Consider the following 25,704-nt stretch of genomic DNA (forward strand, 5'->3'; position numbering starts at 1 on the left):
AGTACTTACACAAACTCCTTAAATGGCAAGATGAAGACAAAAAACCTTACCAGTTTTTACTGGCTCATCTCTTTGGAACTCCTTTCTCCATACAAAGCGCTAGGTGTTGGCAGCATTTCCACTGAGCTCACTCCAGTTCGACATCTGAGATCACACCAAATGAATAGAGAGCAGCAAGCATATGCCCATTTTGGAAGAAGAGACAAAGTTGAATGTGTTATGACATCTGCCATAAGACAGTATACATCCTGCCAATCAAGTCTATAGAAGACTAGATAAAAAATGTCAGCCACTGTGGACCTTCAGCTTCTGAAAGAGACAGGAAAAAGGTTGATAGTAAAGAGATTCCAAGAAAGCATCCAACAACGCACTGAAAGCTGACCTTTAATATACAAAACATGGAAACTGAATTCCGTACTCATAAGGCTGGGAGGAGGGCATAGCTTGGATGGAGGAGCAGAGTGGGAAACATTATCTCATTTGCTAAGATACAAGGTAAGACTGCTATGGGGCCCAGTTATTGCTGTTTTCTAGATGAAACAAACTTAAGGGACAGACACCAGCTCTGGATATGTGGAGGCTCTGGATATCATAGAAACTATTGCAGAATGTTGTAGAACTGCAGGACTCAGAGCCCATAGAAAATAGGGGTCAGGCCCATAAAAGACAAACACATGTCTTAGAAGAAATCAAGATAACCTTGAATGAAGATAAAAGTTGTTACTAAAGATTCAGCAGTAGGAAAATGTCTCAAGACTGTGAGTTGAATGTTCACAGCAGGTAGACACACCAGTCTGGGAAAGGTAAACATCAGTAAAGGTCCATGCTTGTGCTATTAGATCCTACCTGTCAGTACCTTGGTTTGACAGGACTGTTTCTACTCACCCCAATAGGGAACTTCAAGCCTATTGAAATACTACCCCATCTCCACTTACTCTTCACCTGAAGAGAGTGCAGAGACCATATGACATAGCAAGGCCGGGTCAGGCAACAGCATTTTCCAGCCACACTTGTCTCAACCTGTCCTGCATGAAGTTGAGGTGAAAACTGGTACAGAAAAGAACCTTCACTCTGGCAAGAATTTGTGGCAGGAGCACAGTAGAGGTGCTCTGTTCCTGCAGAGGTTGTATGCACCTTCAACCTCTGCTGGTTAGCATCACACCTGCCTCATAGTTTCTTCCACCCCAAGGTTGTGCCTTCCCACCCCAGTACACTCCAGTCAAATCTGCCCAAGATCTAGAGGGGCCGAGGTCAGCTTCAGCTCAGGCCAAGTTCGGGGCTTCAGATAGAGAACTGCTTGTATGTCGAGCCAAAAATCCACAGTTCCCAAATGCAGCCTTGTTATCCCACCAGCCCCAGAACTGCCTCTTAGAAATAGCTGAACAACACCTGGCAAAAGGGCTCATTCAGTGCTGCAGGGGCATTCATTCGCACCTCCACAGCCACCACAGCGACAGCTCCTACAAGGCACATGGCTCTGAGGACCTGCTAGCAGCCAATAAGCAATTTGCTGGGGCTGAGCCTAAAGGGTACTCACCTGGGGGCAATCTTCACAGGAGAACAACAAAACTAGCACCTCCTGTCAGTCTAACCATATTTGGGCCTTGTTCATGCACTCAGGCCACAGACTTGGCTGCTGCTTGGGTGCCAGCCATGTGGAGAAGAGCAGTTTAGCAGCCCATCACCACCACCCTGAACAGAAGGGGAAAATGGCTCCAATCCTGTGGGATCTTGGGAAGCCCTTGAGGCCGCTATGAAGACAGACCTTACATGCCATTAAAGCAGTGCAAAAGGATGCGGCAAAGAAAACATGACAATTCAATAAATAGAAGATTTTATTACAATAGAAAATAGTAAAACTCATGTTAAAATAGACTCTTGCTTTTGGACTGCTCAGAAAAGCCTAAGCCTCACTTTCACCTGTCAGTGCCCACCAATATCCTGACCCTTAAGCGATGAGCAACACTTCTGTGCCCAAGAGCCTCACGGCTTCTCCCTCCCCAGTGAGGGAGGGAGACTACAGCAGCAGACTGAGCCATGCCCTGCCAGGCACACAGGTGCAAAGGGCTCTCCAGAGGGTTCAGTACAACATGCCTTATTCCTTTGTGCAATCAGGCCCCTGTTTGAAGCAGGCAGCTTTAGGAAAGCAGTGGATAAGAGAGAGGGGGAAAAATAAGCAGCAGACAACAGCAGCTGCTCTGAGACAACTGGAGAGGCAGTAAGTACACTTGCCAGAAGAGTCCAGCACCCAAGTACCTCTGGCCTGCTGTTGGCCTAGTCCCAATGCATGTCCCACTGACCATGCTCTGGTTCTGCTCCCTTCCTCCGTCAGTGATTTACTTCCTTCAAAGTGACTCCCTACTACCCTGAATGAGACTAGCAGACACCACCAAGTTGCAATTCTGTGCAGCTAATGCAGGATTATAGGACACCCTCCACAGCCTCCTTCCATGGCCAGCCCAGTGCAGGTGAGTGACTGTGCAAAGCTTGGACCATTGCGTGCTCCCTCCTCCTCACCAGAAAGGCCTAGGAGCAAGAGTTCAGCGGGTAGCAGAGGCCACAGGACAGCAAAGTCAGATGGGAGTGGGAGACACCTGTGCACTATTGGCAGCACAGCAGCACTCCTGACTCTAAGTCCCGCCTGCCTATAGCTGGCAAGTTCACTCCAGCCCCTCATGCTCAGCCTTCCGTAGCTCGATAGAGAACATCTCCTCCCAGGGCCCGCGGATCCACTCCACCAGCTCTGCCAGGAGCTCAGGGCACTCTGTGCGGATATGCCAAGTGCTCTCCACCTTCAGCACCTGTCAGGGAGAAAAGAGATAAAGGCATATGGGCAAGGCCCAGCCTCAAAGGTCAGTCTTGAGCTGCTGTTTCCCAGCACAGATGCCAGCTCCTCCCAGTGCCCAAATAACATCCTCCTCCCTCTCCATGGCCAGCTGTGAAAGCGTCCTTGCATAACTTTTGTACAGCAGCAATATGCTGTGCTCCCCTGGCTCTATGGTGCAAGACCCTGCATTAGGATAAAAGATGACAGCCCCAAAACACTGCTGGCGGGAACAGAGTCTGAGCACAATCTAGCCTCCTGGATCCACCCCCAGTCTTGTGTGTCCCATGACACTCCTCCTGGTTACCTCATCATAAAGCATCAGCTTGATGTCACAGGGATAGAGGCGATAGGTTATGACATTGCTAATACTGCTGATTGGCTGCTTCTCCTTCAGCTGGATGCTGCTCTTCGGAGGTGGTTCTGCCTCACCATCCGCATCCAAGCGGGGCTGCACCTGCCACTGGTGATTCTCCTCCAGCAGAAACAGCATGCTGCGGGTGCTCAGCAGGGTCACAGGAAAAGCAGACGCTCCTAAAAGGATAGGGGGAAAGAGGAGAAGCTCTGCTCAGAGCCTGAGTCACCACAGAACCAGCTTTGCTTTCCATCCTCCACCCCTCACCTAGGAAACCTTTTCCAGCAGCGAGTGACTGAGTGAACATCTTCCTGACTGAGGAGGGGGAACAGGGTAGCTGAATACACCTGGACTTAAACAGCTTATTCAAGCTCACTGCCAGAGTAAGCATAGGAAAGACCACTACCCAACCAGCATTGTGCCAGCCAACAGCCTCATGTGAGACAAGACAAGAAACTTAAGTTCTTTGACCTCTCAACCAACACTTTACCACTCCTTAGTTAAAAGTCATCAGCTCCAGCTAAAAGGCCACCTTTTTGGCCTGAATTTGTCTGGCTCCAGGTCTGATGGATGCAACAGAAATCACAAAGTTTAATAACAAGTTGGGATGCATCACAAGCATGGCAGAAAGCAAAATAGTTTTGCTAAATTAGAGAGAGCATAAATGTCATTCAGTTGATTTCAGCGGATAAAAATGAAAAGCACTAGAGCTTGAGAACAAGTCAAATACACAGAAATAGGGAACCACTAGCAAAACTGGCTGAGGTCACAGGGAATCACAAACCGCTACATCAACACGTTGCTTTTGTCACAGCTCACTCTTGGGAATTAGCAGGAGTATCAGAGATAGAATGATTAATTAGTCCTTTCTACTTGGCAGGGAAGCCTCAGCTGGAACAGGGTCCAGTTTGGGGCACTGTACTCTAAAAAAGGAGAAAAACTGGAGAGTAACAGATATGCAGTTTTGAGTTCTCCCTCCCTCAGGCTATTTGCACAGCTAAAAGGAGACCAATACGCATACTCCCCACAGAATCTTGTACTGTAATTCTTGTTCTCTCATACCTCCCCAATGGCCACCAGGGAAGAAGACTGCAAAAGCATTAACGAAGTCAATGCATGATTAACAACTACATTGCTTTTTCTGGTGTCTCAAGCTAAGATGATACTGAAATTGCTCACTGAACTCAAATCTCAAACATTTGGCCCTCAACAAGCACTGGCACAGAGTGGGTGGGCTCCGGGGGGCTCTTCCTGTTCTGTCTTCTAGGGTGCTAGATACCTGCTCCTGTTCTCCCAAACCGAGGCAGTGCCTTTCAGCTTCTAGCACACAAATGTGTGCATGACCCCTCAAGTTTTCCCGCATCCTGTGGGAACAATCTAACCCTTACTTCCAGCTTCTCAGTAGCCATTTTGAATTACATCCAAACTTAACGTGCAAGACCAACTGCTCCGTAGAGCCTGGGATTTCATTCCCAAAAGAGATGGGAGACCTTATAGGCAGAAGCATGCTACTAGCCTACGCATCCCAACACTTACCTCCCCATCTTGCTGCTGCAACCACGAGCCAGCCCTGTTCCCACACACTGTACACTAAAAACAAAAACATGGAAGTAGACTGCACAAGGCATGGGAAACAAGTTTCCCATGAGATCTCCTGTACCTTGGATCAGATAGGCCAGCAGGTAGAAGAAACAAGTGTCATCTGCAGCCATGGAGTCTGTGGTCCTGGAGTCCAGTAAAGACCTAGAAGACACAGCAGTAAGTAATCCAAGGAAGCACTCTGTTCTCAGTCTAGGCTTGCTGTGACCTTGTTCCTGTTCTCTGTCCTCTTGGAAAAGGAAAGGAGTCATCTCTTCCATATGCTATAGCAAAATTCCACCCTTTCCTGCCACTCTCAGTGCTCCCTGCCCATCACCTTGCCAGCAAAGAACTAAATGCTTCTCACGTGGGACCAGTCAGCCCTACAACATCACCTTTTTCTCTCAAGTTCTGTTCTGCCCAGGCTCCTCCTAGAGAGCTAGAATCACCCTGCCCGCTCAGTCCTTCCCACCCTTTCGTGCTCACCCCCTTGCAGCAGTGTGACAGCCACTGGAGCCAGCTGCCTTAAGCCTGTAATGCAGCCTTGCTGCCGCCTACTTCACTGCCACACATCCCAGGCACTGCTGAAAAAAGCAAACACCTTTTTCTATCCCCAAATTCATCCCCTCAGAGGCTGCTCTTACCATAAAGAATGCTGAGGATTCATCTCCACAGTGGGGATTTCTTTCACCTTACTCCTGTGCTTGGCAGGCAGCTCTTGTATGAGATCTAAAGACAGGTAGAAGGTAGATAACTTTACTGCAAGCTCAAGGCTATATTCAACAGCTTAGAACAGTTCTCTAGTCCATATAGAGACACTAACTTATGGCACCAGTAGGATTCTCTCTTAACTTTCTTCTGATCTGACAAGAACTGGTTTTCCAACATACATCTCAAATGCAGTCTTCCTGGTGCATTTTCAAGAGCAAATCTTCCAAATCCTCCTCCCCCTCCCTCTGCTATAGCTCTAACTCTTACATGTCAGTGTCTGCAGGAACTGGTCACAACAGCTCTGGTTCCGGATCAGCAGATTGTAGGAGGCTCTTGGGTTCTCAAACTCCATTCTCAAGCTCTGGTGGCAAAGTCCCACTTCCAGATAGGAAATATCAGACAGGTAGTGAGAGTCGTTCTTCTTCAGCCAGTCTGCAGGTTGTCCCCTAGTCACAGGGCACAGCACTCAGCTGCAGCAGGCTACCCCGTCTCCCCCTCTTTCACATCACATTGCACCAGAGCTTTTGCCAGAAGAGCTTTTACATGTCACCACTCCTCCAGCATAAGGCTGGCACCATCCAGCACTCACAGACTTGCTTCCAGGTCTCACTTGCCACGCCTCTCCTCACCTGATAACTCCAGTGACTTCCAGCACATAAATCCTGAGGTCAGAAGCAACCAGGATTGAGAGGAACTCCCCACGTCGACCAAACTTCACCATAGCCACCTGCAGCACAGAGAGGGCAGGTCACAGTACTGGCTTACCCCTTGCCACCTCACCCACACAAAGGACTGGCCTAGACACATGTCAGAACCCTTCATATTTCCCAGGCTCTGGGATGCCATTCCAGAGCAAAACTCACAGGGCAGCTGAAAAGATGGCTAAGGACCAGGCTGTCCACAGAACATGGGGTGATGCTGCAGGAACCTACCTTGAGGAAGCACTGGAACTCCTCAGTGTCTTCCTCAAAAACCTCCATATCCAGGTACAGCTTCAGACGATGATCCACAGAACGAAAATCCCTAGTATTCAGGATGCCATTTGCAGCTGAGAACAAAAGGTGGCATTAGCACTCTCCCCACTGACCAGAGGCTGCTGAATCATGCAGACTGGCAGTGGGGCAGTGCTGTCATCCCTTTGCATGCTCGCTTCCATCAAATCTCTCCTCAAGACAAAGGATCAGAACTAGGGCTCTTCAGGCCACAGATTTCAACACAGACACAAGGGGACTCCATCACTTTAATACCTGCCCTTTCAGATATACAAAGCTTTGGTCTAATCCATCTTCAACCTTTGCCCAGTGGTTTAGTCACATGGGAACACCACCTTGCTTCTGGATGTGGCAGAAGGGCAATTCCACACCAAACTAAAAAGATATTTTGTATTTCAGCTGACGTCAGCTCAGGTCTCTCACTTAGGCCAAGGTAGGGATAAAAACAACCAAGAAAGACACCAGGAAAACTGGTGAGGAACCTAACTTGTATTTGTCATACAATTGTATGAATCAACCATTTATACAACAGCCACAACACTGCCATGCTAATTGCCAACGGTCCAGTGGCCTGAGAAAAGCAATGCCCCTCCTCCCCCTGAGAAGACTTGTTCTCCATAAAGAATACTACATCAATGAAATTATTCTCAACAGGAACTCTTTCATTGTCTCAGTTCACTAAATTGGTACTCTGATTTGATGCAAAACAAGAGATTACCTTACTTCATATGCTTCTGTGATTATACAAGACTGAACATAGTGATTCTAAACACTGGTCCTACACTGAGTTCTCTTCAGAGGCACAGCAGTCTTGGCAAGTCAAGGGAGACCTCTATAAGGGGCTCACAGGTTTCCAAACCAGGGCCAGAGCAGTCGAAATAAAACCATTTGGTGGGTTGGAGCAGATGACCTCCAGAGGCCCTTTCCAAATTAAGTTACTCTAAATCACATGCTGAAGTCTAAGCAAAAGCAGTCTCTGCCACAACAGAAATCCAAAACCCTTCACATAAAGCTCTTTGCGTGCCTCACACTAACTGCAAGTTTGTACCACAGCCTTCACATAGCCAGCACACAGACCGTTCTTTGGGAGAGGCTTTATCACCTCTGTTCACAAAGACCACTGAAGTGAAAACAAGAAGCTGTAGATCTATGAACCCGAGCCTCCAACAGACACACTAACCTCAGACTGCACTTAAGCCTGGGAATAAAGATTGCTACACACAGTTGTCCCTTTCTCCAAAGGTAATACTCCAGCTGGCAGCTCATTAGAAGCAGAGGAACTCAGTGTGCCTGTGATTGAGCAAAATGGCTCTCAGAACAAGAGGCTATTACCCAAAGTCTGAGCAACACCATTGATTAGGAGCTGATTCAGTTTTCCCTACCTTTAGGCATCAGAGAGGAACAGAAGGTCATGAAGTGCTCTATTCACAAGTATCACAGCCACTGCCTGTGCCTGACGACCCCCTTTTCCTGTATTATACAGGAGGCAGTGCAGACTGCAAGCACCAGACAGAGCCTACCACAGAGATGCACACACCACCCCTGTACAGCTCCTACATACTCACAAGGACTGAGATTCCAGGTTTCCTCTGACTCGGAGTTCAAAGACAGCTGGGAAGGAGTGGGCCCACGAGAAACACCATAATGGTAGCTCCCCAACAAGCTGCCCTCATTGGTGTCAGTGTGACTGAAGGACAAGAACTGTTTTTTCACGCCCAGCTCCTTCTTCCCACAGCCCCCATCAGAACTGCGAGAACTGGAATGAAGTGTGCTGTCATGCTCGCTACTGAGCTCCGGGGTTCTGGTGCTGTTGCTGGTGTCCACCTCAGAGCTGTCCTCCTCACCAATGTAGAACTTCCCACTCTCACTGGTAGCCAGAGTAGATGCTTCCTCTGTGCCTTCTTGCTGGCTGCCTCCCTCCAGAACAGATTCCAACAGGTCCTCATTTGTGCTACCAGGGCCAGGCGGCAGAGATGCGTTGGAGCACATCTCTGAAGGCAGGATGACCACATGGTCACTGGAACAACTTGGACAGGCTACAGGTTTGCCAGGTGCTGCAGCATCTGTGAAAGACTTAATCAGGGATAGCACAAAAGAACAGCTCTCTACCTGCAAGATCTTAACCCCCCCCCCCGCCCCGCAAACCACAAGCCATCCTTTTCAAAGTAGGCAATAGCTCAGTCATGGCCTGACTTCAGCACCTTGTTGAGCAGCAATATCCAGATCCATAAATTCTCACTGATTTGAGAGAGGAGGTGTGTAAGATATGTATCAGTGCTAACATCCACATAAAATAACCCCACTCAGAACTAGAGTGGCTAGCATGGGTTCTAATTGCAACTGATAACCTACATCAGGGCTTTGGCTCACCCCTTTCCTCCACTTTGCTCACATTGCCTTTGAAGGTCAAATTCACCAACAGTCAATCAAACCTTCCTTAGTCACCCTCATCCCTGGCTTGGCTTATCCTCCAGCCTGCCAGCTCATGAGCCTGCTGTGACCATTCTCTAGCAGTTCTTATCCCTCCTGACACTCATCATCCACACCACACTAAACTCCTAGCTGGAGCTTGGGACTTCTACTGCCCTGGAAGAAGAAAGCACCATGGGGTAGAGGAAAGCACTGTAGACAGGACAGCACTTCTGCTCTCACTGCAGAATCCTCCAGTACCAGGTTGCTTCCTCGAACCAGCAGAATCCTACAAGCTAAGGTTGGGCACTCTCCACTTCACCTTTAAACTTAGAGAAGCTTTGAGAAACTCAACAATTAGAAGATACCTAATCAGCACTTGTAATATCCCCGTCAAAATACTGCATCTAGTTTCAGACACCCAAAGGAGAAAAAAAAAAAAATGAGGGGCGGGATGGATTAATGGGAAACAGTATAAAGGAGACTAGCAAGAATAGCTGGACTGTAGGAGATATGACTGACAAGCAAATTATCTAGGGAGTTGAGCTTATTTAGTCTAAAGAAGAGAAGACAGGAGTAACAGGGAGAGGGGAGGTAGGCAGGAGGAGAACAAAGTACAAAGAAAATAAAAAAGTAATTTTCCATAGGGAAAGTAGCAATAGGCTTAAGATTACAGTCAGCAAGATTTCTGCTAGGGTAGCAGTTGTTTCTCCTGATAACTAAGAGTCAATTTTTTATCTGAAATAGTGGAGCAGATTACCCAGAAAGATCCCTCAGCAAAGGCCTCTCAGAAAGAGTTAGCCTGTAGAGCAAAACTGACCATGCTTTACATAGGACAAGGGATTACAGGACCTTTAAGGTCCTGCAGTTTTCCAGCACCCTTATGTTCTCCCAGACTTGAGGCCACCTACAACAGGGGTACTGTTTGCTTAAACAGTGGTTTATTTCTGCTAGCAAACAAGCAGTGAGTGCCCCTTCCCTGATGCCTAGGACCAATTCAAGCATGTTAAGTCACAGTGCATTTCACGATATGTTTTAATTCCAGTGCAACCAAGGCATTCCCTTCTCCTCTGCATGCCATGCTCTGCACCATAGCTGCCACAGGTGGCCTGCCTGGGCATCCAACAACATTTTTCTGCGGACTAGGTCCTACCTTGATCTGAGGCAGCTAGTGTCTCCAGTTTTTTGGCATCTCCATCCTCTGCAGAAGACAGACCTTTTTGCCAAGGAGCCAGAGACTGGAGAAACTCTTGCTTGCATTTCAGGCACTGGAGCTTTGTGAATGTCTTCTCTTGGCTCCAATTTTTCCGATTCTCCTCCAGAGCTGGTGTCAACACTTCAAGCACACACTAGAAGTACCAGCACAGGGAAAAAGACTGCTAGCAGGCAGACTACAGCTGTCCTAATACAAGTAGGTCTCTAATGTTAGCAAGTCTCCTCACATGCCTCATCACAGCATTTCAAACTGCATGACTGCAGGGCTATCCCAGCCCAGCAGGGCACAAGAGCTACTCTGTGAAAGAAGCTTGCCAAAGGCACTAAATTTCACTGCAATGACTAAGACAAACCTGTTTGCAGGTCTGTGTTTTGTACCTACATATTTACAGGTCTGAGGTGTCCTGTTTTCGTATTCTCCGCAATAGCTTGCTTAAGTGTGTTTAAACAACAGTGTCTCAAGAAAAATACTTAGATTTGATAGTAGAGTTAGTACAGCATCTGTGCCGAACACAGTTGCTATAGCACAGACACTCTTGCTGTATAGAAGGCTAAGCACAGGCCAGAGCATCACACAATAGCCAGGAAAAATTATGCCACATGTGCGTAAGAAAGTCACTAACTCTACTACTAGAACTCTTTTCCCAAGGGTAGAAAAGCTTCCTCATTGAGAGCACCTTCTACATTTCAAAGCTCCACTACCCACAGAGCCCTCCACAGGTCATCTGTGCAACAGAATAAACTCTGGAGAATACAGTCCAGACACGAGCTGCCCAGCTAGTAAGAGGAGGTCAGACGTACATATGCTCTGAGAACAGGGGTTCTGCTGGCTGCAAAAATCCAATGACTTTCCAAAAAAAGCACTGCCCTCCTCCCCATGCTTCCTCCATTAGTTTCCCCACCTGTAGACACTGCTCTGGGCAGTCATCAAGCACCACGTATTTACGCTTCTGTCGGTCCTTACGAATGTAGCTGAAGTATAATGTGAGAACAGGGAAAACTCGTTCCAGGTCCTGCAAGAGAAAGGAAACATCAGTTCCAGAAAGAGGGCACAGTATCCAGGACACAGACTACATTTGCCTGCAACTGTTGGAAACATGGGCAGAGCACTGGAATCTAGTAAGCCTTGAACAGCCCTCCCAGAAAGACCTTGATATAATTTAGGAGCCTGGTAAAACAGGCTGAAAAATTCAAGCTGTGTGAAGTGCTAGAGACTACTTGTAAGCTTTAAGGCCCAGAAGAATGTGTCTCAAATGAAACACCTTGTCAAGAAGGTATTTCAGAAGAACAGCATGCCACAAACTTAAGATGTACAAGGGCAGGAAGAAAAATGAGTTGGAGCTTCGGGGGGGGGGGGGAGGGGGGAGTTTAGAAGAGCCTGTGATCAAGTTCATGCATGTATGAGAAAAGTGATTTCTAAATTCCCTTTCTAAAAACCACAAAAGCAAAATAGGGCTGGTGGTACCAAAGCACACTCCTAGAATAGATGGAAAACTGCCCGCTGAGGTATCAGTAGCTCTCCAAAAGTCACAGAAGATCTAACCTCAGTGCTGCACTGTCAAAGACAGAGTGCAGCCCATAAAGCCCTCCAAGGCTGGGATATCCTGCTGAGGAATAGACGAGAAAAAGGTTGCCTTCATGGGATTTAGGCTCCTCTTGGAAAATCTCTCATTCCTACGTGCCGGAACAAGCCTGGTCATAGTCCTTTTAACTCCAGTTTTGGAATAAAATGGTGCTGATTTCTGCTGCATTATCACAGACATCCTAAGCAATATACATGAATGGGGCTGAAGAGACTTAATCAGGCTTTACAAAAGCTATGAAAACTCCTACAGGGAACTCAGTGACAGAAGCCCACATCCAGAATGCTAGCCTGTACAGGGAATAACATGTCAAAGGCTCACACAGAGGCATAACTCACCATCCTCTTCCAGTTCATCTCAGAGGTCTCCATCTTCTGCAGACACTTCAGCTCCAGTTTGTGGAGGACTCTGGCAGCCTTCAGCTCCACCTCAATCACATGCCTAGCTGTGACCCGAAGGAAGATCCAGTCTGGCTCTGGGTCACCTTCACTTTCTATTTGGCTCACCAGTACTGGTTGGCAAAGGTCCACTGCCGAGCAAAACAACTAGAGGTCAGTACACACAGCAGGCCCTCAGGCCCAAGTTGCGTCTCACTGGGGATCAGTAGTTCCACCCAATCCTCTGAGACAGGCTGTGACTTGGGGCAACACACAGATGATAGAAGGCATATGCATACTAGCTGTAAAGCTGCAGAACTACTGTATGCAAAAGCATTAAATGAAGGCAGCTCTGCAGGTACTCCAGCAGTAGACTCAAGTCCTATTCTCCCTGCTTCCTCGCCTCCTTTCCACAGGCAGCACTACGGCAACCGTGTATATCTGCTTCAGCTGTAAGAGGGATGAAAGGGATATCAAGTCAGTGGCATTCCTCCAGCAAAATGCTAGCACAGAGGCAGCCATACCTGAGTGCTTAGGAGGTGCCAGAAGCAGAGAAATTGGTCTCAGCCTTGATGGAGGTCTCCCAAGACTGTGTCCTCATCCCTGCCCAAAGGTCCTAGTGTCTACTTGGCCAAAGTCCTTAGAAGACCCACAAAATTGGGCAGTGTGATGAAGTTTCAGGGATATTACATTTGATCCATCCATTCTATCATCACCCAAGCCCTTAAACACATCACTGAGAGTATCCATTTACCTTCTGTCTTCTTATCTTCTTCCTCCCCAAGCATCAGCTCATCTGCCTCCTCTTCTCTTTGTTCTCCTCTCACCTGCACATCCAGCTGTAGGTCAGGCTCTTCTTCCTTCCCAGTGTTGTCCAAAGGACAAGAAGATTCTTTCTGGAACACTTGGGGTTTTCCTTGCTCTGGGCCAAAGCTCTCACTCAGCAAGTCCATTGCAGCAGGTCTGCCTGCAATCTCATCTGCAGAATGGCTATGGCCTATTACAGGTACTTGGTCATGCTTCTCCAGGCATTCCTTGTACTGCAGCCAGTTAACACCAAAGCAATCTCTGAAGCTGTCCATACGCTTCATCTCCTTCTGATGCTGCAGGACAAGACCTGCACAGAGAAAACCTTCGAAGTATGGAGACAGTCACCATGCCAGAGCACACACCTCTGACTGTGGGCTGTTTAGCTGCTGTGTTACCAAGGAAGAAGACAAGCCTCACCAGCAGAGAGAGATAAAGCCTGGGGCTCATGTTCTGTGTCACTGGGCTCTGAAATGCTTGCTCTGCGCACTTTAACTTTTCCCTGGAACAAACAGGACAATAACTGGGAGGCCTCAGAATGACTGAAAACAGCATCTGATCATAGGCTCTGACATGCAAAAGGGTGCCTGACCACTCTTGGTTGTTCCAGTATAAAAACACCTCACAAAACATTTGTTACAGTCGTTCAAGACTGACTTTAAACCAAGCCCCTACCTAGCACACACCAGCGTAGAGGTCCAGTACTACCCTGTCAGTACTAGGCAACATCCCATAGCACGTCTTTCACAGAGAACCATCTCCCCCCTCCCAACAGGCCAGCTACAAAATTAAGATGCTATGTCAGTCCCAGACCTTGCATTTCTTCCGAGGGTGCCTGACAGCCACGTTCTCCACTGGAGACTGACTGTCGCTGAGGTCTGCAGCGCAGGAACTGTCCAGAGCACTGCGGTCCAGTGCAGTCTTCTCTGAGGTAGAAGTGTGGATCGACTGTGACATACTTTGCATAGATTTTGGAAGAAACTAAGCCAAAAGAAGAGAATGTTGCCTGCTGAGCATGAAGGTGATGCCAGGTAACAAAGCCGTAACTCAAGCTGAGAACATCCCTGCTCATCGTCCCAAACATATACCATATCAGTAGAAGTGGTGACATAAATCCTGCCTGGTTGACTCAACTGCTTGTCATGACCGCTCCAATTTAACTCAATCTATGCCTTTCTTAAAACAGCACATAGGGAATTGACAACTGTTTTGCTGACACATAACCTCAAGTGTCAAGTGCTCGATAGCACCTGAAAGGGAAACAGGTAAGGTTCCAAATTCTGTACTGCTGCACAGGACAGTATAAACTAATTGATCAGTCCCAACAATTACAGGAATCAGCATGAATTGAGCCAGAAAGAATTACTTCAAAGAGGCAAGTCAGCCAACACAGATTAAGTGGGACCCATGAGGATGGAGAAACCTGTCAGACTTCCCACTCCCAAAGCCAGTAAAATCAGTTTACAGCACTGTACTTACCATTAGGTCTGAGGAAGATAGTGGTTCTCCATCCAAGAGGAACTGTAATTAGAGACCCATTTGCAGTCAGATTCCACCTGGCTGGCACTTATCCAGGACAGCATCTACCGAGTCCTATTCCCATTCAGACCACCCTAGGGTCAGGTTCTTGACACATGATCCTTGCACAAGACTGTAAAGACTACCAGAAGCAACCCTATTCCCACCTATCCATCACTCCTTCAGCTGTAGCTACCTGAAGCCAGAAGGGACCATTGTGGTTTTCCTGACTACAGATTTCAGCAGTGGAACCTATCTAAGGCAATTTGCAGAAGTGATATGACAAAGATACTACTGCAACACTTCATGAATTGTTTCGAGGGCTACTCATCTTCACCTCAAAAACTTAAATTCTACTTACAGGCTTAGTCTACCTATCTCCCAGTAAGCTCAGTAAGCCCCTGCTTGGCAGACTGAAAGCACTGAACAGGACACTGCTCCCATGCAAACTCTTAAATTGACCAAGTCTCCTTTATTCTTCCCCAAGAACTTAATCAGATGAACATCTGGAGTCTCACACTAAGCTGCATTTGGCTACAAAGCATGGAGCAATCCTGAAGTGAATCTTTCCTAACAAACAGGAAGAGCAAGTAATCTATTTCCTCCTCTGGACACAAGGTTTCATAGCAGATGGGCACAAGAGCTCTTTGACAACTTGTGAAGTGTTCAAAGGATGAATGGCAGAGGATTTTGCAGGTTGAGTAAAAGGAAAGAACCCACTAAATGGAAAAAAAGAAAAAAGAGAAATTTTTACAAAAAAGAAGGCTCACTGAAAGCTTGTTTCAAAACATGTTTGATGACAACAAATCTAGCCATTTGCTGCTAGCACAAAGAGCATACCAGCTCTGCAACACCTCTTATCCATCAGTAAGCACTTTTACTTGCTAAACTGTCAGAACACTTTCTTTGTTGGCTCATTTATTTAAAAGCAGGCCACCAAGAAGCAATTTAAGCACCAGAATGCAAGGGAAACAGCGAAAACACCAGGCTCAGAGCACAGTGATGAGAGGAAAAAGGTGGTGTTCACTACCGCCAAAGTAGTATGTGATCAGGCACGGTGGGCTGAGTCAGTGATTTCCTTGATTGCAAAGCCCAGCTAAACAGTCACTACCTGGCAGGAATAGAGCAAAGATTTGGGACAGTTAGTAAGCAAAACTGATGAATTAGACAGGGAAGAAGGATTAAGACCTGAGGTCCTGCAAACCTAAGATCAGTACTGAGCTCTGTCTATCCTGGTCAAAACACCTCACTAAAATTTAAGCATAAACTACTCAACCTTCACCTTTGCACCACTCGAACCAGCTTTCAAGTTTCCAAAATACTTTCCTCTCATTTCCTCCCGTGCTTTAGAACACCCTAATCTTTCAATCCCAGGGGCAGAAGGCATATAGCCAATACTCACGTTGGAAGACACTGCCCTGGGAGACACATGTACAAGCGTTGCAGATCGGTGGTTTTGATGGAACCATAATGGGTTTCCCTCCAGGTGCAGCTAGGTGAGGAAATTAGAGACATATTTATTAGCAGTAGTATTCTGTACCTCAACCTCATCTGCCCTAGGGCTCCAGGATTTCTCTCTGCTTCAGGAAATATGGAGTAGAATGACGACAAATCCAGGAGAGGACCAAGCTTTTTCCAATGCTTTCTGAAATTTTTTTAACAGAGAATGAAATTAAGTATTTCTTATTCATGCCTCTAAATCAACAAAAGCCTTTCCTGTACTGACCCCAGAAAGTGACGGGAGAACTGTCTTCTGCAGTCTATTTTACTTCATAGGCCCTAGAGTGACTGCAGTTTTCCTACTTCAAGCTTCTCTGAACACCACAGATCCACAAAAGAATTAGGTGAATATCTTTACAGAACTTGGTAGCTTTAGTACCAGCTTTCCTCATCAAAACTAAATGCTTAAGAGCTGAATTTAACTTCCAACACTCTTCTTGCCCAGCAGCCTTCACCTTGCAACACCAGACCATGACATTTGCAATCTACGAACCAACTAGGCTTCATGCTTACCTTTTTTAAGCAGTGCAGAGTGGACAGTGGTGCTAACTGGGCATGTTCTAGTAGCAGGTTATAGGCCACATCCAGGTGCTGCAGATTCACCAGCTGTTCCACCCCTGCAAACAAAGCAAGAAGTCATCAGCAAGCGAGAAGACATAACCAAAGAACCTTCCCCCACCCCTCTCTCCCACACCGAAGACTAGTAAAAATAGCTGTGCCCAAAATTTCAAGCTGTGTTCCTCCTGGAAGAGGGAAAGGCCTCTAGCTCAGAAGCACTCCCCCCCTCCTCGGGCTCACCATTAACGCTGTCAAGTTCATTGTTCCGCAGGATCAGAGTCACCAGCTTGGATCGGCTGAAGATGCCAAGGTTTGGCACCTTTGACAGGAAGTTATAGGCCAGATTGAGGTACTCTAGTTCTGTAAGGGTCTGTTCAGAGAGAAGAACAGCACCAGATCAATTGAGACTTTAGCTCAAAGCCTGATCCTGAACTCAAGACAGGGCACTAGCCCCTACCTTTCTCTCCACCCCCGACATATGGGCACTAGCCAAAAAACAACAGCAACCCACTAAGGCCACTTACAAATATGAGGTTTTGGGACTATTTATGCAGTAAGACTTCAATGTTCACATCTGGAGTGGTTTGCCTAGGGGCACTGACCATGATCCAACTCCTCCGCAAAATTTGTTAGGAGAAGCTTTCCCCTGCACCATCAACTTCACAGGAAGGGACAGGACACCCCGCTTAAGCAAAAGACTGGATTTGCTACCATAAGAAGAACAGTCATCTTTCTCAAGAAAAGGAAGGGAATAACATATTGTGAGGTTCACTAACTCCATAAAAAGCTATTTCACAGCTTCTCTCAAAATAAGCAGATCTAGTCCAGGACAGACAAGATTTCAGCACTGTTCCCCAGACACACACACACTGCTTTGATAGAGAACCACCTTTCTAAAGTAATTGACAGGCAATTTCTGAGAGCAAGGAGGAAATGTTACTGGCAGTTTGGGCAAACTGAACAACAAATCCTGGCTACATCATCCTCATCTACTGTGCAGATTACAGTGAAGTCTCAGCCACACTAGAGAGGTGACAATGATACACACAGCAAAGGTTCCTGTCTTAGAGTGGATAGGGAACACTGCCTTCTCTGGCTCAATGAGGCAGGGATTACACGTACAGGACAAAGAGTTTCAAGGCTGCAAGTAGAAGCTCTACATCACATGCCTGTTAAGCCACGTCTCCTATTTCTTGTGGTATACTTCACCTAGCAGGCACATAGCCAAAGATCACTTCAGCAGCATGCTCTCCATACACGTTCTGGGACTCACCATTAAATAGTGCTCACAGTCCTGGACCTTGTTGTGACTCAAATTCAAGACTCTCAGCACATTCAGTAATTGCTGAAGGAGAAAAAGAGACTAGATGAGATCCTACAGGAGTCTCTATTGTACCATGGGAAGCCTGTCCAGCTGGGAGAGGCCATGAGAATAAACACTACTCACTCCCACCCAGACCCATCAGCATCAGTAAAGGAGTGCCCAGTTCCGGGCCATGATCATCTCCTCTATTCCATTCAGTCATGCAGGAGGGATGCTCCACTCACCAGTGAGTCATCCAAGGCAGTGATCGAGTTGTAGCTGAAGTTGACAGTCTGCAATTCCAACCAGGGGAGAGCACAGCTCAGATCTCCACCACATGCTGAAATGATTTCCTAGGAAGAAGCGAGGAGTCATTCCTAATGAGTACTAGCTGTTACAGTAACAGCAGATGAACATATGAGAACAGCTAGTGAGAACAATGCTGGCATTTTGCACCTTAAGGCCCCTGCTTTGTCTTCAGAAGGAATGACATTTAAGTCACTAATTCAAGTATTTGGATGTGGTGGGAGCTCCACAGCTAAATATTTAAAAAGAATATTTTTTGCACTCTCTAATCAAGTGACAATACTATTCTAATACATTAGAGTTAGTAAACTCTGAATTCTAAGCACAAAGATCCATCATTACAAAATCTTTTCCAGATCATTCTCAAAGCATGGACAAAGCAGCAGATGCATATGCTCTGGTCAAGCAACACAGGCTCTGACAGACAGAGGACAGTACTAAGCACTCCACATCAGCAGACTCTCTTCCCCAGCAGGCAGTTGCTTCTGTGCCACAGACACAATTCCAGAACCCCACTGCTAACACAATCTACATTACTCACTTCCCCACGGTCAGAGCTTGCATTCATGTCTCAAAATCCTACCAGGGACCAGTGCAGATGAGCCACAGGGCACAGCACTCCTTCTGTAAAGGCTAATTAAAAACTGCTGAGGTGCAACCAAATAAATTTTGATTGGCTGCAGGTCTTTGAATACAGAAATGGGTTGACACACAGAACAATCACTTAAGTGACACGAACATTGGTAGGCGCCAGAAATTCTCAAGCAGCTAAAGAGGAGACTACAAAGCGCCAGAGCACAGGTGTGGAACTAACAGGGGATATTTCAGCACTGAGTCACAAGTAGGACCGCAGAGCGGGGAGAGGGGAAGCCATACACAAAATCGATTGATAGAACAGTTAAGTTTCCCACGTCTTCCCTGTTTAAAGGGTTGTAGGATCCAGACAGTCTTCCTCCTGCAGTTTTCCCCATGGGTCTGTAGAGAGCTCACTTACCTCCAAGGTACTGATGCATTTGCAACAGGTTAGAGATTCCAGTTGTGAATAGACTAATCGCAGTCCCCGAAGGCAGTGCAGAGGGATAGACTTCAACTGCAGCAGTAATGAGAAAGCAAGGAGAACATACATAAGAATATTATAATGTAATCTCCCATCTCCCTACTGCAGCAGGGAGTCCTTCCATTCCACTTTTTCACAGCCAGGCTTGACCCCAAGCAAATGTTGCAGAAGTTTAGACTTAGCCTTCTAGCAAGGCCACAAAAGCCTACCCACTTTTTAAGAGTGAAGGCACTCTACAACCACAAAAGTAAGTCAGAAGAAACCACACAGCAAGGCTCAAAAACAGTTTTGGCTCCCATACTTACTTCCAAATGCCGAAGGGACTTGAAAGGGAAGATCTTCACAGTAGATTGCAAAACAGAGTTTGGATCATGAACAAGCTACAGAAACAGGAAGAGAAGTGTTGCATAAATCTCAATTTGTCCTGCAGTACTACTATCTTGATGCACTGACTGCAGCATCACAAGCCCTATCACCTCTGGTGTTCACTAACAGGCTCTCCCCCCACCTGCTGTCATCAGCACTGACTCATTACCCTGAAGTTTAGTACAGGTCAAAAAAAAAAAAAAAAAAAAAAAAAAAGTGTATTAGCTAGCATGAGATCAAGGACTGCCAGACTGTATAGCTTCACTTCCTCTCCCCTGCCCATACGGCTTCACCAGCACCACAATGAGGTCTGACAGCTGGATTCCCCATCAGCCACCACCAACAAACCTACTAAGCAGAGAAAAATCTCACTACTAGAGCTATGTTTGCCAAACAGCTGAGCTGAACTAGCACGCTGATGGCAGATGTGCATGTGCATTTCACTAGAGCAGGCTGAGTAAGGCAAATCACAGGCAAATACAGTGGGAAATAGGGCTGTCCCCAAGACACTTTTAGAATGAGACAGAAGAACTTACAAACTCATCCCTTGCCTTCTGTAGTACAGCCACAGCCTCTCCCACCACAGGATAGTCAGGCCATGCTCATATTAAATCTGACTTCTTATGTTTTCTACAGTCTTTGCATAAACAGTACTTCAGATAAAGTGAATAATGAAGTGATTAACCCTCCTACTGCAGCCACCGGAGCTGCAGAGACTGGAGAGACCACCTCTGCCAGCTACATAGAAGTGACTCATCAGGTGCAGAACATAATCCCAAGGCCTCCTCACCACTACAGCTTCCACAGTTATGGCCATGACAGTGATGAATCACAGCACTGGCGCTTGCCAGCACTAATGCAGCATATTGAACAAGGCCATTTGTAGGGGAAGCTTGTACTGAGAGCTCTGATGATCAGTTTTAGAAAAGTTTATTACAGCTGCCATCCTTAGTTTGCCTCCTGGCAATTCAATCACCTTCTCTCCTCTCCCTCCACTGTCTTAACATCTGAACAGGCTGATACAAAGCACCAGTTTCTCTAAGAGAATCAGTTAATGCATGGTTAATGGTAGCTTCTCCCCTCTTTTAATGCTTGCTATAGTAAAAGCCTGCTAATCTGGTTAACACAGGCACTAACCATAACATCCTCCTGCCTAAGCTGTCCTGCCTTTCCTTGACCTGTCAGAGCACCTATGGAGGCTGCACAGCCAGGGCAGCCTGTAGCCTCCACAGGCTCTGGGCCCCACGCTGATATCCAGTCTTATCACGTTGTTATTCAGATGTTACAGGGAAGTTTTAACAACAAACTCCAACCTGTCTCATACCAAAAACACTATAGGCCATAGTGCCAGAGACCTGAGGACTCGATCACAACATCTCCTAGGAACAGCCTAGAGAGCTAATTCCTTTTTTTCCTTCTGGTCCCGTTTCACCACTACCACTCTTCCAGCAGCTTCACAGCACATGCCACCTTTCAAGAAGTCCTCTGAAACATCTTTCATGCCATGCTCTTACTTCTACTGCAACCTTCTCAAAATTCAGTCAAGCAGGGCATGTTGTTAGTGACTGACTGTGCTGTGAAAGAGAGCGGCCAGAACATGCAAGCCTCAAAAATAGGAAGCAGAAAGCCCCGGATTACAGGGTGGAGACCACACTTGCGACTGGCTGGGCTCGCGCACCCTGGCCCCGCGGCGCTGCGCACGCCGACCACGGCTCGGGGAGCAATACCAAGCGCTGCCCGGACCGCTCGGGCGACCTTCCCAACGCCGCAGCACGGCCAGGGCGCGAAGGGCCCCCGCGGGCCGCTTCTAACGCGGCGAGGCTCCCGCGGGGGCGCGGCCGGGCACGGACCTTCAGGGAGCGAGTCTTCTGCAGGACGTCGAAGAGGAACTGCGCCTGGAGCAGGGCGGCCGAGTCGGCGGGGTGCGAGGGCAGGGCGACGAAGCCGCGGCCCTGGTTCCGGGAGCCCAGGTGCTGCTCGAAGACGCGCGTGAGGTGCTGCAGGGCGGGCGCGGGCAGCCTCAGGGTGCTGCGGCCGTCCAGGACCACGTCCCCTGCGGGAAGGCACGGCGCGGCGCCCGCCGTCAGCGCCAGCGGCCGCGCCCGCCGCCGGCCCCGCGGGGCCCCGCGCCGGCCGCCGCCGCCACTCACCCGCGTCCTGCAGCAGCCGCGCCAGGCCCCGCACCAGCGTCTCCGCTGCCGCCGCCATTGGCGAGGGACGGAGGCCGAGGTGGCCCCGGCCGCGCCGCTGCCGCCCGGCACTTCCGCGTTTCCGCAGAGCCGCGCGCGCTTCCGCCACCGAGCGCGCCGGCCGCGGCTAGAGCGCCGCCGCCGCTTACATCCGGTTGCCATGGAGCCCGCCCCAGCGTCATCCTCCCGCACGGCGGGGCCCGCGCCCCCCCCGCCGCCAGGGGTCCCGCCGCCGCCGCCGCCGCCGCCGCCGCGCCCAGCCCGCCCGTGCCGCCGCGGCTGCGCAGGGCCGCGGCGCGGCGGGGGGCGCCGCGCGGAGCGGCCCCACGGCGGTGCCCGGGCGCGGGGCGGCAGCGCCCTACCTGTAAGCGGGGAGGGGGGGGCGGGACCGCGGCGCGGCGCGGCACGGCGCGGCACGGCGCGGCACGGCGCGGCGCGGCGCGTGTCGGGCGGAGCGCGGCGCGGCGGCGGCGGCTCTGCTCCTCCGGCGCTGCGAGGTAGGGGGCCGGCCGGGGGCCGCCGCCTCGGGAGGCTTGGCGGGGGGGGGGGTGGAGGGACGGGGCCTGCTGCTGTCACCCCCTGCCCTCGCCCCCGGTGTGTCCTGGTTGGAGCCCACGCGTCTCCGCGGACACGCGTGGCCACCTCCGCTGTCCCGCAGCACGCGGGCTCCCTCCCCGGACCCCGGTTTGCGACCCGCGGCGCTGCATGGCACGGCACGGGGCACGCAGTGTGGCACGCTCCCGGGCGCAGCGCCGTGCACAGCCGGGCGCGTGGCCCGGTGTGCGGCACGGCGCGTGGCAGGGCACGGCGCGCAGCGTAGTGCACAGTGTGGCCTGATCCCGGGTGCAGCACCGTGCGCAGCCGGGTGCGTGGCATGGCACAGCACCGTGCCCAGCGTGGTGCATGGCCCGGCGGGGTGCCCAGCGTGGCACGGCACCGGGGCAGCACCGTGCCCAGCGTGGTGCATGGCCCGGCGGGTGCCCAGCATGGCACAGCACCAGGGCAGCACCGTGCACAGCGTGGTGCATGGCACGGCGGGGTGCCCAGCATGGCACGGCACCGGGGCAGCACCGTGCTCAGCGTGGTGCATGGCCCGGCGGGTGCCCAGCATGGCACAGCACCAGGGCAGCACCGTGCACAGCGTGGTGCATGGCCCGGCGGGTGCCCAGCATGGCACGGCACCGGGGCAGCACCGTGCTCAGCGTGGTGCATGGCCCGGCGGGGTGCCCAGCGTGGCACGGCACCGGGGCAGCACCGTGCACAGCGTGGTGCATGGCCCGGCGGGTGCCCAGCGTGGCACGGCACCGGGGCAGCACCGTGCACAGCGTGGTGCATGGCACGGCGGGGTGCCCAGCATGGCACGGCACCGTGCACAGCATGGTGCATGGCACAGCGGGGTGCGCAGCGTGGCACAGCACCAGGGCATCTCCCCCCGAGTCTGTGTACTGCTAGAGCCATCCAGACACTCGTGTGGAGGGCTGTGTCCTTGTCACTGACAGGTGCCGGTACCCTGTTTTGGAACGGGTTTCATTCCTGTGCATGCACATATGTGACTGTCTGCCGCGCGAGCTCCATCCCACCTGGTAGCGTGGTCTGCCAGGGCCTGCGAGGTGGGAGCTGGGGAAAGGGGCAGATGCTGCAGAAGTGAATAGGTATGGTGGTTTTCTCCAGCTGCTTCGGTAAGATATTGGATTCATGGAAATGCTTAAGCCTCATAAAACACTTCTGCATTTCTAGCTTGAATGTAGCCATACGCAGAGAGACCCACAGGTTAAATACTTCTGGGTAAAAAGTTTGTGTGTTTTCTGTATTATGTGCTGTCTTTCTGTTCTGTCATGTATGTCCTTGTTCCTCCACTGTGATAGAGGAGAAATAGGGTTTGTGCAGTTCCATCTCATTTTATTTAGCTTGTATGCTGTGGCCGTTGCAGCATATCTGAACGCTTCAGTGTATGCAGCAGTACCCCTCCTGCTCATCTCCTCCATGCTCATCCGTATGTCTTCCCAGGGAAATCCTTCCAGGCCTTTAATCCTTCTCCTTCTCAAGCTTTTCCTGCCTGTGCCTGTCAGCTGGGTGCCTGTCAGCTGGGCTCCTTTATTCTGATGCTGGCATTGCCCATGTGGCTTTATTCATAATAGGCATCAGCTTCTTGTCTAGACACTCCATAGCAAAATTATTATTAGCTTAATTGCCAATGGGTTAGGGAAGAGTTAAGGAGATGGATGGCCTGGTGGCTATTCCCATACAGTCCCTTGCCTACAGAGCCGGAGCTCACTGTACCCTCCTGGCTGAGCTTTCTCGCAGAGGTGATGCAAACTGCTGCTCTCAAAGCCATGCCAGATGCAGTAATGGCCACAAATGCACTTTTCCAGGAGAACAGGAAACCTCCCACGCTGCTGGTGTGAGCTGGCCCTTGGGGTCAGGAAAGCCCTTCTGCAGCCTGCCTTAGCAACCTGTGGCCCGCAGGATCCGCTCAGCCGCCCGCGTTGCAGGGACCTGCCTGCTGTAACTTGTTTTCTCTCATGTTTTCCTGTAAAGATCGTTTTGCCTACATCATCAATGCGAGCGGCACTGCTTTAGATGCGCTCTATTCTGTTTATGGACACGGTGGGCCAAGATCGGGGGGAAAGTCTGCAGGAACTGGCGTAAGCAGGATGATGCACTTGAGGAGGGAGAGGGAAGGTGCGGGTGCACAAGTCAGCGGTCTGGTAGATTTTTCTGGCCTCCCTGCAAATCTGGCCTGCAGGCATTATGCTTCTATTACTGAAAATTACTTCCAGCAGGAACGCTGAATCACATACTGCCAACAGCTACAAGATACAGTAGGATGAAGGTATCATTCCTTGAGGTTTCCTTGCTGTTTTTTCCCTTTTGCCTTGCATACTTCTTGTGACAGCCCAGGGAGCGATTCCAGCAGGCTGGGTGGTTCAGCGTGAGTCTCGTTAGCAGAAATCTCCCTGATATTCATTATAAATTTCTCTTTCAAATTTGAACCTCTTTGCCTGAGTCACTTCATGTAGGGCTGCCTGAAAAAATTCTTTAGTCATATTTTACACCCCTGAGATCTTTCCAAACTGTTGACATGTCCCCTCCCCATCTTAGTCATCCCATATTGCACTAGGCAAATTTAGCACCTAACCTTTCCTTACAAATCAGTTCCTCTGGTCTGCTGGCAATTTTATTGCTCTTCCTTGAATTTCTTCTGTTTTTAGGTAATAGAAATGCCAGGCCAGCTCAGAGCTGGTGTCTCTTTAGCCTTTCTCTGAGTGGTTGCACCAGGGGAAAGGGGGCAAGTGGCCTCTACTGGCCTACCATAAGTTAATGCCCTGAAAGGGAGCACCAGTGTTCCCTCGTTGGGAACTCTCCCTGCTGCACTTTGCTTTTGGTACCCCTCAAAGGATATCTCTCATCCCAGGGGCAATATGGGACATTATCCGTTCTCAGGCTGGCCCTAGCAGGAGAGCCCACGCCAGCTCTCGGGATCCTTCCAGGAGTTTGCCTGCAAGGGCTGAAAGGGGAGCAGAAAGGCTTTTCTGCCTGTGCGCCAGTGAGAGCTGCTATTACAGTCCCAGGGGCTCTTTTCCTTTACAACTAGTATAACTGCCTTGCTTTTAGCTGCTCATCAAAGCTATTATAGAGTGACATATTTTCAGCATATTTGAAAATATACTGCTTGGGTGGGCAGAGAAAGAGTGTGTTGAATTTTCCATCCCTTTTAACTTCATTTAGGCAGTCAGACTGTAGTTTTCTGTTCAATATAATGTTTTGCAAAGCTCAGGCCGGAAGAGCTCATTGCATCCAGCAGTTCTCCTGTCTGTCTCCTCCCTGATCCAGAATACCCATGTGGGCTTTTGCATAGCTTCAGACAAACCTGCAGTTGACCTGTGACAACAAAGCACATTGTTTTACAACATTGCTGATAGTTTCCAGTTTCCGTTGGAGGCCCCACAAGATGCATTAGCAGCGTAAAGGAGGAACTGAGCATTTGGAGCATTTTTTTTTAAAATTACCTTTACTACTTTGCTAGTTTTAGGGAATTTGCCACTGCAGGAACTT

The 25,704-nt window shown here is 49.4% G+C and overlaps 2 protein-coding genes across 2 annotated transcripts in view; one reads left to right on the forward strand and one right to left on the reverse strand.

Moving 5' to 3' along the window:
- Window positions 1–1,817: 1,817 nt before the first annotated feature.
- On the reverse strand, window positions 1,818–21,729 carry STK11IP (serine/threonine kinase 11 interacting protein). Its single transcript, XM_062579102.1, has 24 exons — window positions 21,610–21,729; window positions 21,310–21,512; window positions 19,399–19,473; window positions 19,031–19,126; window positions 17,976–18,083; window positions 17,701–17,772; window positions 16,668–16,797; window positions 16,383–16,486; window positions 15,772–15,861; window positions 14,331–14,372; window positions 13,665–13,832; window positions 13,272–13,353; window positions 12,799–13,161; window positions 12,006–12,196; window positions 10,987–11,097; window positions 10,023–10,218; window positions 8,026–8,523; window positions 6,401–6,516; window positions 6,098–6,195; window positions 5,736–5,914; window positions 5,402–5,486; window positions 4,840–4,922; window positions 3,132–3,358; window positions 1,818–2,801 (listed from the first exon to the last, which is right to left on the reverse strand). The coding sequence occupies exons 1-24, from the start codon at window positions 21,665–21,667 to the stop codon at window positions 2,661–2,663; spliced, it is 3,516 nt and encodes a 1,171-aa protein (XP_062435086.1). The 5' UTR covers window positions 21,668–21,729; the 3' UTR covers window positions 1,818–2,660.
- A 247-nt stretch (window positions 21,730–21,976) lies between these two features.
- Window positions 21,977–25,704, forward strand: part of SLC4A3 (solute carrier family 4 member 3) — a 37,530-nt gene continuing 33,802 nt past the window's right edge. The window contains exon 1 of the mRNA XM_062578268.1: window positions 21,977–22,012. The gene's annotated coding sequence lies outside the window, so the exon portion shown is untranslated. The remainder of the gene's footprint in view (window positions 22,013–25,704) is intronic.

This window comes from Rhea pennata, chromosome 6, assembly GCF_028389875.1.
Source record: "Rhea pennata isolate bPtePen1 chromosome 6, bPtePen1.pri, whole genome shotgun sequence".
NCBI lineage: Eukaryota > Metazoa > Chordata > Aves > Rheiformes > Rheidae > Rhea > Rhea pennata.

Excerpts from the sequence above, each read along its gene's own strand:
- STK11IP (XM_062579102.1), bottom strand. The coding sequence starts at position 21,667 with ATGGCGGCGGCAGCGGAGACGCTGGTGCGGGGCCTGGCGCGGCTGCTG. Across the intron at positions 18,084-19,030 it reads AATGCATCAGTACCTTGGAG|GAAATCATTTCAGCATGTGG; the intron begins GTAAGTGAGCTC and ends GCTTCTTCCTAG. Across the intron at positions 12,197-12,798 it reads AGAAGATAAGAAGACAGAAG|TGGACCTTTGCCAACCAGTA; the intron begins GTAAATGGATAC and ends TTTGCTCGGCAG.